Source organism: Phyllostomus discolor, chromosome 1 (assembly GCF_004126475.2).
Source record: "Phyllostomus discolor isolate MPI-MPIP mPhyDis1 chromosome 1, mPhyDis1.pri.v3, whole genome shotgun sequence".
Lineage (NCBI taxonomy): Eukaryota > Metazoa > Chordata > Mammalia > Chiroptera > Phyllostomidae > Phyllostomus > Phyllostomus discolor.
The window spans coordinates 196,518,055-196,531,869 of NC_040903.2; the positions used below are offsets into that span (position 1 = coordinate 196,518,055).

Below are 13,815 nucleotides of genomic sequence, written 5' to 3' on the forward strand. Positions count from 1 at the left end.
TGAAGAACAATGTCTGTCTCCTAGAATAACTGCTAACATTCACTGGGTCTGTGCCATGTGCCAGGGGGCATGCTAAATGTTTTACGGGCATCATCTCATTTCATCCTCACAGCCCTGAGGATGACTGTTGTCATCCCTATTCAACCATAGGAAACCGAATAAAGACTGCACTGGCAGTCCTATTCGCTGGGGAAGCCCAGATCCTGACAGTCTGCAGCCAGAGCCCACAGAACCCTTCAGGATTTGTGCAAGTCTGATGTACCTAGGGCCCCTGAGGGGGAGACAGAGTGGGCTGTCCCTCTGGACACCATGTGATGGGGTGCACAAAGGACTCAGCTAAGGAGCGCGGTGGAGTGGCTCCGGGAAGTGACTAGTCAGTCTGAGCGATTGATAACTTTATTCCCCGTCCAGGGCTGTCCCCTGGTGGTCTTTCCGGGAACCTCCAGTGAAAGCAGTGGGGTGACAAGAACTGGGCCAAACGGTGTTTGCTGTGTGAACAGCCTGACCAGAGGGCTTTTCAAAGTCATTACCCGATTCAGGGCTGCGGTCCCTGTGACTGGGTCAGAGCAGGCAGCCATGTACATGCCCCATGGCTATACTTGTGTTCCAAAAGCAGGAAATTCTAAGACTTAATTAGTTAGCCATTACTTGCAACTTTGTATTTCATTTTTAAGCTTCTAGGTTATCCTTGAGGCAGGTTCCCAAAAGACTTTATGCTTCTTGCCAACTTGTAACCTTACTCCCCACCCCCAGCCTCAATTCCGTTCCCTCAACCTTTCAGGTATTCAGCTAGGCAGTGTTGGCTTTCTCCGCTTATTTCAAACACACTCGGTGGTATAAGATTATGCGAAATAAAGCAAAACAGGGCCATTTAGTATCAAATAGATAGGTCCGGTCTATCTGGGCAGGAAGGGGTGAGAAGGCCGTTTCTGAGAGTGGTGTCTTTACTGCACGCTGGGACCATGGGGCTGGGGAGCCACCCTCCACGGATCTGGGGGACACACTCTGCACAAAGCAGGTGGCCTGCACACAAATACAGGAGACTGCCAAGATTTTTATTCAAAGGGACTGTTCCAGGTGCATAAAGAAGTCACAAATTAATGCTAAACAAACAGACAAACATCTGCGAATTAAGTGTTGCATTTAATGAAAACCACCGAAGACAGAAAAGAAGACAGGACATAACCGCAGAGAACCAGCCACCCGGAGTTGACGTTCTGCCGCAGACCACGCCCCTCCCCCCCAGAACCACTGGGCACCGCTACGGAGCATGTCGCCATCACCACTGTCGGAGCGGCGGAGCTGGAGGTGCTGTCAAAAGTCAGCAGGCTTGCTGGCCAGATGCAGCGAATGCAGTGAGGCACTTGGAGATGTGACAGACCAGCTGGAGGAACGTGGTTTGAAACCTCTCCTCCCCAACGAAGGCCAATAACCCCAAGGCAGGTTATCCCATGTCCCTCAGCAGGTCCTGTCTGGCTGGACCCTCCTTATTCCAACAGCAGAAATCAATGAAGACAATTAAATCAATCCTTCCAGACTCTCTCCTTTCCTTCAACTCTTTTACAAGATACTACAAGGGCAGCAGTTCTGAGCTCTCAGGAAACGGGGTCTTGGTTGCGGTTGGAGGTCGAGAGGCATAAGACGTCAGTCTATAAATTCCTTTCATCTTATGGCACTGATTTTGTGTAGATTCGGTTTTTCCTCTTCTCCCTCTCTGGTCCCCAGATGGACATACTGGCATCAAACAGCTCTAGTTTTCCAGCTGAACTGGGATTTCCCAGCAGAAGAAACATTGGTCGTTGTCATCCCGAAGTTCCCACTTCACCACCAGTTTTATCTGAAGCAAGAGGAAGAGAATTGGGAAACATAAAACTAGGACCTCGCCTCGACCCAGAGTTGATCTCACCATGAATCCTAGATGCACAAGGAAACAGACTGCCTGGCCCCTCGTGCTTCTGTCCTCCAACCAAGCCGCCAGGGAGGCTGCGAGGGATGTGGGTAGGCCTGCGCCTTTGAACCTAGGAGAGCGGGCCAGGCCCCGGCTACGCTGCGGTGTCGGCACCACATACTAACCGAGCCAACTTATCAGACAGGATTTCTGAAGCATCTTTTCCCGTCTTAGGTCAATGGTACATACATGAAGCCTATGTGAAAGAGTAATTTTTCGTTTACACAATTTCTCTTGTATGTGGCAATCTGATCCAGCTTCTTCCAACTGTAACCACGAGGAGCAGGGGTTGTTAAGAATAAGGAACTTACTGAGAAGCCAGAAATGAAAATATCAAAGCACAAGGGATGTCTACAGATGTTTACCGCTGTATAAATAATTTCAGGAACAACAACTTTTGTGCAACAACGTACAGTTTCAGTTAACTTCCTTAAGCTGTTTTTCGAGATATACCTCATTAGAGATCTCTGATATACTGTGAGCTTTCCCTTCTAATTCTTAATAAATCACCGACACTTTGCCGGTCCTTCCTAATGTGGACAGCGGCTTGCTTGTTATTACGCCTCTTCCAGGCTCCATGTTTCTTTACCATGCAGTACTTGAGGTGCAGTGACACCCAGGCCCTCGCAGCTTGCTTTGTAAGTTTTTCAAGACAAATACACGTTAACTACGGTTCTACTTAGTGCTTAAATTAGCATAGTTTAAGCTGTTTTTCAAATGAAATGTAATTCACTTCATTACTACCATATATAAAGTGCCTACTAGGTATCGGGCCCTACTTAGATATTCTGTACAAGTACCTGAGGCTCCGAAACGCCCATGATTCCCTGGCTGCCCTGTGAATTACTCTATAAACCTGTCTCGGACCTTTAGGGTCTCCGACATCTCTTAAAAACACATTCTCTACATTAGGGACTCTTTAAAAAAATGTTTGTTAATTATGTGCCATTTCTAGAAAATAAATGGCCAGATTGCTTCTGGGTTCTATTTGGGTGAAAAAAGATAATCCCTTTATTACCTCTATTCTTTTCAAGATCCATATTTTTTAATAAGACGGGCCCCTGCCAGCAGGCTCTGCCTTACCAGTGCTTGGTAGAAAAAGAAGTAGGTGTAGCAGGGTGAGTCAGAGGTGAAGGTGAGGGTCAGGGGGGGGGGGGGCAGAGGGAGAAAGGAGAGCAGAGAAAGCTACCTCTCTGCTATGGAGTAACTAGCTGCTGCTCTCCTGTTAACAGGTTACTGGAGAAAGCAGGATTTTCTTGTGACAACTTGAAATCTTGAACTGTTTGATATCTGGCTAAAATCTTTTAACATTGTGCAGGTTTTGGAGTCACAAGACCAGGCTCTCAGTCTAGGCTATAATATTTCTTAGCAGAGTGGACTCTGTCCATATTGCAGAATGGTGGAGGCTCAAATTTCATCATTTGTGAAAAAGGAGTGTCACCTCTCCCAAGGGTGGTCCTGAGAATCCAGTGAAACACTGTATGTAAAAATGGCGAACCAGGAGGCTACGGACAAAGGACGAAGGGGCACTGGAAAGCAGCGGCCGCCCCTCAGGTTCCTGGCTTCCCTCCCTCCCCTCAGGCTCCTTGCCTTCCCGGACATGAAGGACTCCCACTCCAGTGGTCTCTCCCTGCCCTCCCTTCTTCAGGCACCTAATCTAGTCCCAAGGTCTCGGGCGACCTCAGCAGCAATGTCACTCACAGAGGGGTAGTCGCTCTTCACGGGCAGTTTAGCCATGTAGCTGTAGGTCTTGTTCTTCTCTATGGGGCAGGTGACGCCGCTCTTACAGCCGTCAGCCTCGGGAATGGCAAAGGCGATCGGGACGCCCATCACGATGCCGTGCACCACGGCTTTGCTCCCTTGGGACTGAGTATCTAAGGGAGAGAGAGAGGGAAACAAAGACAACCAGACAGTGAAGGAAACAGCCTATTTCCAGACTCTAAATAAAAGTTCAGATATATTCTCAAGCAACAGCACTGCTATGAGAGCCAATCCTGAAGTCTGCACTTCTCATTTCCCACGGTCTGTTTCTCTTTGCGGTCATGCTCCGTACCTCTGTGAACCCTGCAGAGCAAGCACTCACCCCCGAAGTTAAAGACGTTACTCAATTATGCAAAAAAAAAAAAAAATCAGTGCAGGTTGTTTTCTTTGCTCTTAACCCCCACTTCACTGCCTTTCGCAGTTTCTCAGGAGAATCAGAGCTACTTGGATAAATAACCTCATTCAACTAAGTACCTGATTTTTGGCAGTAAACTTTCTATGTAATATTTGCATCAGCTTCTGTCGAAGCGGACTGTGTACCTTAAAGAGTTTCAGGAGAAACTCTTTAAGGTTGGTCTCTGAACTCTCAAATAATCCTGCACAGAGGATTCCACTAGAAATGAAGAGCGAAAGACAAGGCAACGTGGAAAGAAGGAATAAGGAACCGAAACAGACACGCCATGGCCTGTGACAGGAAAGATGGAGGTTAACTGTTTCGAAACTGGAAAAGGTTAGAAAGAGGCACATTTTCTGCCAAGCTCTACCCTTCCTAGGACAAGATGGGCAGGAGGAAAAAATAGAATAGAATTAGGACAATCATGCCCTGACTGGTGTGGCCCAGTGGTGTGCGTGCCGGCGTCCTCGGGTAGAGGGTGTGTCAGACATTAAACTGATACTACACTTGATCTCAGCCCAAAGGCCAAGAAGCCACGGGCAACTTCTTTTCATCTGGGTTGGCAATTACTTTTGTTAGAAGGTACTTTTTTGTTGTTTGGAACAACAGAGAAGCCAGGGTATTACCCAGGAGAAAAATAGGCTTAAGCAGGAGACAGATGATAGGAACTCTGAGATTTCTTATCAGACAGTCCAGTCTCGATCCACAGGATAGAAAGTAAGGGAAGGATTCAAGGTAGATGCCCTTTCTAGAAATCAGGGTTTTTCATTTGTCTAGATTCCTGGGAATCTGAAGGTGATGAATGTGGCACCAGAAAGCAGCAAGTTCCAATAATATTTCTTCCAACTGTAGAAAGTTCTCCAATTTCTTGATTGCTTCTTGGGTCCCCCGTGCGTTGCCTAAACCATACAGAGGCCAAGTATGAACTGCTCTTGTACTTTGAGGCAGAACACAGACTTAATAGCTAGAAGGTATATTGCTTAAAATAACATGTTGGAAGAGTTCCAAAGTCTGCAGAATTGGGTTCTGTACTAATAATACTCTGCAGTCTGTAGCTAAACAGAGCTGACATTCCCATAAAAGCCTACTGTGCAATATGGTCCAAAATAGGACATGGAGAAGCCAAGCTGTCTTCTCTCACCTGTGAACACATGGAAATCTCTCTCTCGGCTTAAAGGGAGTCTGGACTCTAGGAAACAGGCACATGGGAGCCCTGTATGAGAAGGGGGTCGGAGGGTCTAGCTAATCCTGGCTTCCACAGGTTGGAAGGGAGGTCACAGAATCCTTGACTGCCACTGCCCTCCCCCACACTCCCATGTTCATTCCAATGCCTGAGACTGATGTTACACTTTAAGATGAATCTTAAGGTAAGAGCCCCTTTTACTCACTACTGGTGAAGGTGACGTTGACAGTGTAAGACTGTCCTTTCTGCAGATGGCAGGGCTGGACGGGGCATGGGATCACATTCACTTCCTTTATAACTCCAACTCCGGAACCTGCAGAAGAAGAAAAACTGAGTTGAAATCAAAGAAAAAAAATAAACCACTTAGGCTGTCCCTACCTAATGGGAAGACACTCTGCTCTCCGAATCGCGGTGAGCTCTTTCCCCTCTGACCGTCAGTGGTCTCCAGGACACTGTTCGTATTTGATGGGAAAAGGGGAATTAAGGAAATGATTAAGTATACATAGCCAGCCCCCCCTACTGTACAACCTGGGAGGGCTATACCATGGGAAATCATCCCCACCCCTCCTCCCATCCCCACAGACTTGAAAGCAGCACACATCTCATCCAAGCGATGGCTCAAGTCACAGCCCTCCTCACTATCTCTGAGTCCTGTCCTGGTATCTCTCCACATCAGTGCCCCCAAGCTTTGTGTGCCCCCACCGAGGAGAACAACTCCAGGCACTCATCTGCAATACTCAGATGTGTGCTCTCCACTTTGCAAACCTGCGTTCTTCAAAATAAGTATCTTTGAGACAGGGTGTGTGTTTGTGGTTTTGTTTTTTTTTTAATTTCAGTCTAAAAAACAACAGAAGAGCTGTTCACAATAAATGCTCGACCAAAATAGGTTAGATACAAATCTTTCAAAATCCCGTCATCTCGTCCAGGCCACCGACACTGGACAGCTGAAGGGAGAGAAAGCAAGTCAACTGTGGTTAATGCTGCCTGCGACAGGGTCAGCGTAAGCTCTGCAACTCAGCCATCACTGCTGAGAGGTAGACTCTGGGACATGAGGTCGGCGTTTGAAATCTCACCGGCTCCACTGCTGACTGTGTAACCTCAAGGCAAGGTACTTAACCTCTCTGAGAACAGTAATAGTGCCTACTTCACACAGTAGGTGAGCTAATACACACACACCTCTGAGATAAGTGTTTGGAACATAGTAATGCTCTATAGTCATCCTCCTTCCTCCTGTTTCTCTTTCCATGGTTTCAGTCACCCATGGTCAACTGTGGTCCAAAACGATTAAATGGAAAATTCTAGAACTAAACAATGTGTAAGTTTCTTTTCTTTAGCAATTCGTAAGTTTTAAATTTTGAGTAGTGTGACAAACTCTCACACTATCCCACTCTATCCCGCCGGGGACATGACTCATCCTTTGTCCAGCAGGGCACTTAGTAGTTGACAGTGTGGGTAGTACAGTATTTGTATTCTAGTAACTCTTACTTTATTTAATAAAGGCCTCAAAGAACAAGAGTAGTGATACCAGCCACAGAGAAGCCATAAGGTGCTTCCTTTATGTGAAAAGGTACGTGTGTATAGGAAAAAACATAGTATATACAGGGTTCGGTACTATTCACGGTTTCAGGAATCCCTGGGGATCTTCGAACATATTCCCCGTGGATAAAGGGGCGCTACTGTATAATGTTTGCTCTTATTGTCATCATAGCAGGATTTAGTCCATAAATGTAATCTAGAATAGCTGCTCCTGGGTGGGTAAGCAGGTTCCTTTCGACACTCGAGGTGGGCCTCTCCTCTCGAATACTCTGTGGGAAGACATCGCGGATCCAGCTGACAGACATCATGAGCTCAGCATGACGGAAGGGATTCTGTCTCAAAAATGGAATGTGTGAAGACAGAGAGCAAGCCTAAGGCTGAGAGCACATGATCTGCTTTGTAGTCAGCAGGTCAGCTCCCTCCTGTAGGTCCTGTAGGATATGAACTGAGAAACTCAGGTGATGTCCGCTGCCTTCTCAGCCTATGCCTGGCGCTCTTGGGTGAACAGTTTCACCTTACTGACCAACACTGCTCCAGCTAGGTCTGTAAATAAATACTTTGAAGTCTCTTATCCCCAGCTTGCTTCTCCATCATGGCAAAGTTCTCAAACTAGACACTCGACGATGCCCTTCTCTAAGCACTCTGTTCCACTCTGTACTATCTTCATGGAAGGCAGGGGGGAAAGCCATCCAGAAGTTTTTAAGCAACAACCTACTGAAAATCAGTCCTTATGCTAAAGCTTTTCACATCTATCTTCTACCTGCTTCTTTCAAGGCTGGATCACATGATCTAGAAGGAACTAAGTAGAGGGTAATAGTTGTAGCTCCTTCATCTGGTTTTTCGGCTGACGAGAGGTTCTTGGACTTCCAGTGTCAACAGAACAAACTCCTCAGTCCTAGCCTGCAAAAACTTGCAAAATCACTTTGCTTGGTCCTATTTCTCACTTGAGGAAATGCCACTCCAAGGAAAAGGAGGCACACAAGGGAACTCAAAAAACTTTTGATGTGGGCAGTGAAGTTTTTACATTGTATTTCCCAATTCAAAAGTAAATTGAAACTCGGTCACCAACACCTGTTTCCAGTAAGTTCTTGCCATGGGTGGGGTGTACAGCTGCTCTTTTCAAACGAGTAGAAAGACATCTGGATTTAGTTTCCTCAAGTTTTTTTTTCTAATGTTATCACTGAAACCCAAAGTGCCTCAAAACACACACTAGTTTTATTAGATGTGAGAATGTGGGCAACATACTCTGTGTGCCTATTTGCTCATCTGCAAAACAGACTGTGAGGGCTGAACGAATGAACACAGTGTCTTCATCCAAATGTCGGCCACGAAATTTAATGGAGGGAAAGGCAGTAACCTGAGGCGACAATAGCGCCTTTCAAGCACCAGTCTTCTTGTTCAGTGGAACGCCATTTGTTAAGTACTAATAGGCCAGCAGTCTTTATTCCTTAATCAACCAGCCCCCAACTTTGCTTTTGTTTCAACATAAATTTTGAGGACATAGTGGAGAGAGGATTTATTCCCTCATTTACTTTTCCAGTAGATATTTTTGAGCAGTCACTATTACTTGGGAACTAGATATAAGGGAACAAACTTATGCTGGTTCCTGTTCTGCTGTGTGACTTTGGGTAAGTTACCTAACATCTCTGGAATTCGATGACTGATTTCCAAGTTTCCCTCCAGCTCACCAATTTTATAAAATCACTTTCATGCCTCTTTCATTTACTATTACACCTCTTCACTTCATAAAAGTTCGGCTGAAACAGTTCTGTAGACTTGACTGAATGAACTCACAATTTCTTCATCCCACTCTTTGTATTTCCCAATAGATTCCAACTACAGCGGCAAAAGGGGGTTATGTGTCACAAGCTGCGACCGCAAGCACGAGTTTTATAGATGGGGAAAAAAAATCACAAAATTCCATAACCCAAAGGAAACGCTAATTGAATGAATGATGAAGAGGAGAACTGACTTTTGACCTGCCAGCAAAAGATAAATTAAAAAGAAAAGCAAACAGAGTGGGGAGAGAGAGGTCATCCAAGACAGAAGGCAAAAATAAGAGTTCTGCGCCTCGCGCCTCATCCCTCACCCGCGGCGCTGCCTAAGGACCTTCGGTTGTTTGTCCTACAAACTTTAGGAAACTTCAGTAAAAAGTCCATACATCTCCAGGAATGTCCAGGGACCCCAAACACGCGTTCCAAGGGCAGACACAAAGTTGTGAGCGGTCGAGTTTCCTCGAGGCTGGCACCTTCTCCCCTACCCGAACCCACTCCACAAGAGGTCCCAAGACTGAGCCTAGCCGTCTACCGGGACCCGCCCAACCTAGATGGGGGTCTCAGCGCGAGGTTCCGGCGGAGGATCCCGCCGAGAGCGCGAGAACCTCAGATGGGTCTGGGGCTCACCGCAGTCCAGATAATGCACCGGCTCTGCCAGGGTGGAGGCGCTGAGCGCCAGGAGCAGGATCGCGGCGGTCAAGACATGCATCCTGCTAAGGAACTTCCAAGCTCGAGGAAGGAAGAAGCGGCTGCCGTAGTCACAAGATAAACCTACCGGGGCGGGGCCGAGGAGGAGCTTAGTCAGGCCGTGGAGCAACAGCAGACAAGGCCAAGACCCGCCCACGTCCCGCCCCCGGCTCCAGAGAGCCAGGCTTGAGTCGGTCTCCGCCCCATCCTGCCCACTCCGCAGCCCCGCGGGATTGGGTACATTTCAGCCCGCCTCTCTCTTTAGTTCTCGGCTTTATTAGTGCGTCCTCGCTTCGCAATGGGAGCACTTCTAGCCAATAAAAATTCCGCCGCCTCTCGCGTCACCCAATAAACGTGCTCGGAGGCGGGGTCTCTGTGGGTTCCACCTCCCGAGGCCCAGGTGGAGAAGGGGATTGGAGAGGCGCGAGGGGTGGGGTTTGTGGAGGAAGATGGCGGCCTCCCGGGCCTTATCTTTGAAAGTGGCGGCGCTGAGAGCGGTCACCCCCTGGTGGAACAGCAGGTACCAAGCCTAAAAAGGCACTTGGGGAGTGTGTTAGGTTTTGCGCCTTCCAGGACTGGTCCAAAACTAAGGCCAGCGGGGGAGGTGAGGGCTGTAGCGTGAGGCTGTCCAGTTGGAGGTCGTCGGGTTTGGTGAGGCAGTGCAGGTTGGGGGTCACCAGGTTTGGCGTGAGGGTGTCCAGGTGGGAAGGGTCGCCAGGTGCCCCTCTGCTCGCGGGCTCATCGTCCTCTGCGCGCCGCAGGCTCCTCGCGGCCTCCGCCAGACTTCAGGCACATCGGGACGTGTCATCCTCCAGCCCCAAGGCTGGCGAAGGGCAGATTCACCTCACCGAGAGCTGTGTCCAGGTAAGAGGGGTGGTGGTGCCCGGACGAGGGCCGGAAGTGCAGGGACCTCCCCTTGGCCCACCTTTCTTCCTTCCTGTGCCTGGCATTCCTGATCCCTTCTTCCTGCATTTCAGAGGCTTCTGGAAATCACCCAAGGGTCAGAATTCCTCAGGCTGGAGGTGGAGGGAGGTGGATGCTCCGGATTCCAATACAAATTTTCACTGGATACAGTTATCAACCCCGACGACAGGCAAGGAGGAAGGGGTGGCTCCTCAGAGAATGTGCGGGAGGGATAAAAGTGTCTCCAGTTTAAGGCGCACTTTTATTCCAAATTTAAAAGGTTTGCTAAGGATGCTTATCCCCCTTCTTACACAGTGGGGATACAGTGAAGCTTTGTTGTCTAGATTCAAAATAACTAAGTTATTGGAGGAAGATTGGCTGCCTGGGTTATGATTAGGGTTAGGGTTAGGGTTAGGGTCAGGTTCAGGGTCCATAGGGTAGTTGATAGAGTTAGGCTGGACTAGATTCCAGGCCTAAATCTCTAAACATTTTCCAGTATTCATTTCATTGAATCTTTTTGCCTCAAAATCAGCACATTTTGGAGGTAATAGGAATGCGTCCTCTATTTCAGAAACCTGAGGATGTACACCTCTCACACCAGGGCTCAGAGGATGTCCTGTTTTTGGTGTTTATGATATTCATTAATGCTTTTCTCCTTTTTTTTTCCCCCCAGGGTATTTGAACAGGGTGGGGCGAGAGTGGTGGTTGACTCTGATAGCTTGGCCTTCGTGAAAGGGGCCCAGGTGGACTTCAGCCAAGAACTGATCCGAAGCTCATTTCAAGTGTTGAACAACCCTCAAGCGCAGAAAGGCTGCTCCTGTGGGTCATCCTTCTCTGTCAAACTCTGATTAGATGACAGGTGACCCAGAGATTCCCACCACCAGTACCAATTTGAGGAACCTGGGTTTAGTAGAATTTTAGTGGTTTCCTTCCAATCATGTTCTTCTCTTAATTTTATTTCCCACGATCCAGGGGTGTTTCTCTTATTTTCAGAATGTGAAACTTTTACTCTTGACTTCATTTCTCTTGCACAATTTTAAGGCCGAGGCTCTAGTGGCTGTTACCTAAGATTTAATACCTAGTTGAAAACCAGTATAATCTGTAGAGCGTCCAAGGTTCCAAAATTTGAGTTACTTTTCTGGCCTTCAGGGTGGCTTGTATAGCTATGGATAAAAGCTTCATTTTAAAGAAAGTCCTTATTAGCTTGTGTTTCCGGTCAGAGTCTCAGATTAGGTATCTTGAACATTTATCACTAGGCCAGAGGGGATGAGAAAGGCAAACAAAATGTTCTCATTTTCATTTCACCCCTCCTGAATGTGCTGGTTGACTTATCCTTATTGTCTCTGCAGCTCATGCTCCACTAACCATTTGTTAGGGCCGATACATTTTCTTCTTATACTCAGGAATCCACTAAAACCAAAAAAAAACCAAACAGGCTTAACCCTGACTGATACCTGAGTCACTTGAAAAATAGCCTCCATACTCCCACAGACATGTCAAGATTCTGTGATCACTTTGTGACCGAATCTTTTAAGGAGATGTTGCTTTACTTAACTTATGGTGCGAAACATCTCTGGTCTTGTACAGAGCAGGAACTTACCTCTTAGTTGGACTAGATTGTAGATGCTTAAGGGTTTTCTTTTAGGTTGGATAACCAGATAAAATGCAGGACGCCCAGTTAAATTTGAATTTCAGATGAACAACAGGTTATTTTTAGTATAATTGTGTCCCAAACATTGTATGATACATACTTATAAAAATTATTTGTTGTTTATCTGAAATTCAAATTTAACTGGGCATCCTGCATTTTTATTTGTTTAAACCTGGCAACTTTAGGGTCACTGAAGGAAAAGCATTCTAAGCCACAAATCCCAGTGAATTTTAAAGCACTTGCTTGGGTTTGGCATTGAAATAGGTTATAGAGCTAGAAAAAGTTGTGTGTGTGTGTGTGTGTGTGTGTGTGTGTGTGTGTGTGGCTGCTGGGGGAGTCAGAACTGCATGGGCAAACAGACAGCTGGAAGGCAAGCATGCCATCACCCCAATGAATGATGTGCGAACGCTAGTGTTGGGGAAACCACATCAGATCGATTCTGGAAGAATTATCAGTTAAATCCATGTTTTCCTTGCAAGCCTAAAAGTTTGTTACAGCAGAAACTGGCATTTCTGGACTGGATGGAAACCCTTCTAGACTAGATTAGAATGAAGTCATTAGATAAAATAATTTACCATTAAAAGTGGAAATTAGGAATTTAGGGAGAAAGAAACTAAGAGAGACACACAGATGCTTACATTTTTAACACGGGAAGATCTAGAACTTAGAGAAAACAAACCTATCTTGTGTGTGCAATGTGTACAAAGAAGAAAGGAGGGGACGCTCAGAAACCTGAGCAGATTTCTTAGCAGATTTTCATGGATGGAGGCAGGAACCAGTGTACCGTGAAAGCATCGGTGTGTAACTTCACTGAGACATTGAAAATTGTTGCCAGTAACTGGGCCTAAGACGATTTTCAGCTCACGCTAAGTCCTTTCATCCTCCTCAAAAAAACATTTTGCTACATTTTAAGTATTAGAAATATTCTTCCAGAATGTTTTTGTGGGCTATTTATTGATATGGGGATTTAAAAACTCACAGTGGGCAGAAGCATAATAGCGCTAGTAGCTAAATAAGCCATTGAATTGGAGTCATGAATTAGGCAGGGACAGGCTCCCTTGGAATGCCTACATGTAATTATTAATGGGAAAAATGGAATTTTGTGTTTAGAAAGGGTAGGTTTGGGAGAAATCACCTTATTTCACACAGAAAGCTTTATGGGAGAACCTGAAGTAACAAGAACTCATCTGCTGCCCTGGCTGGACAGCTCTGCTGGTTAGAACATTATCCCAATACACCAGGGTTGTGGGTTTGATCCCCAGTCAGGACACACAAGAATCAACCAATGAATGCGTGAGTAAGTGGAACAACAAATCGATGTTTCTCTTTCCTTCTCTTTCTCTTTCTCAAGTCAGTTTTTTTTTAAAAAGTCTCTTCTGTAGGTGGGTGATACAGAAATTTTAGGAACAAATGATGCCATCAAGGTAACAGTAGGCAATTTCCTTGGAATAAACAGTAAGTGACATACAACAGGTTTAGGATCTTTCACAGGCACTTCCTGACCAGACGCCTTCTTCCTGGCAGGCCATAAAAGCAGACATCTTCACAAACGTTGCTCACTGAGCAAATTCACTTAGGAAAACTTTATAGTCTTCCAGTATCAATTGGAAGGGGTGTGTGTGTGTGTGTGTGTTTTGCTTCCTTTTAAGGGGAGGTTATCAAGGCCTTGTTTGTTGCAGAATTGATTTTATTTAACTATATGCAAACTACCTGGGGCAGCATGTGCTAACTGTGCCCCCCTCCACCGCCACAGTCGTCCACCACCTTTTGCTTTAGCAAAACGTGCAGGAACCAAAGGTAGGGGAGCCCTGGATCTACTTTATGTTGTGAATAGCTTTGTGTTGTTGGCTCCAAAGAGGTAGCTTCTTGGTCTACATTCAGATCTTACCTTGTGAAATAACGCTTTAGTTACGTGCTTGGTAGTGACTAGTGGAATGTGAACTCTAGGGGTCCCACCCACCCTTAGTTTCTTTGCGT

General features: G+C 46.4%; 2 protein-coding genes across 2 annotated transcripts; one reads left to right on the forward strand and one right to left on the reverse strand.

Annotated features, from left to right (window-relative positions):
• Window positions 1-1,487: 1,487 nt before the first annotated feature.
• NPC2 (NPC intracellular cholesterol transporter 2) lies at window positions 1,488-9,391 on the reverse strand. Its single transcript, XM_028506751.2, has 4 exons — window positions 9,225-9,391; window positions 5,492-5,599; window positions 3,650-3,822; window positions 1,488-1,837 (listed from the first exon to the last, which is right to left on the reverse strand). The coding sequence occupies exons 1-4, from the start codon at window positions 9,304-9,306 to the stop codon at window positions 1,751-1,753; spliced, it is 450 nt and encodes a 149-aa protein (XP_028362552.1). The 5' UTR covers window positions 9,307-9,391; the 3' UTR covers window positions 1,488-1,750.
• A 293-nt stretch (window positions 9,392-9,684) lies between these two features.
• On the forward strand, window positions 9,685-11,621 carry ISCA2 (iron-sulfur cluster assembly 2). Its single transcript, XM_028506363.2, has 4 exons — window positions 9,685-9,804; window positions 10,046-10,148; window positions 10,262-10,377; window positions 10,861-11,621. Exons 1-4 carry the CDS (start codon window positions 9,734-9,736, stop codon window positions 11,033-11,035), a joined length of 465 nt encoding a protein of 154 aa, XP_028362164.1. The 5' UTR covers window positions 9,685-9,733; the 3' UTR covers window positions 11,036-11,621.
• Window positions 11,622-13,815: the final 2,194 nt, after the last annotated feature.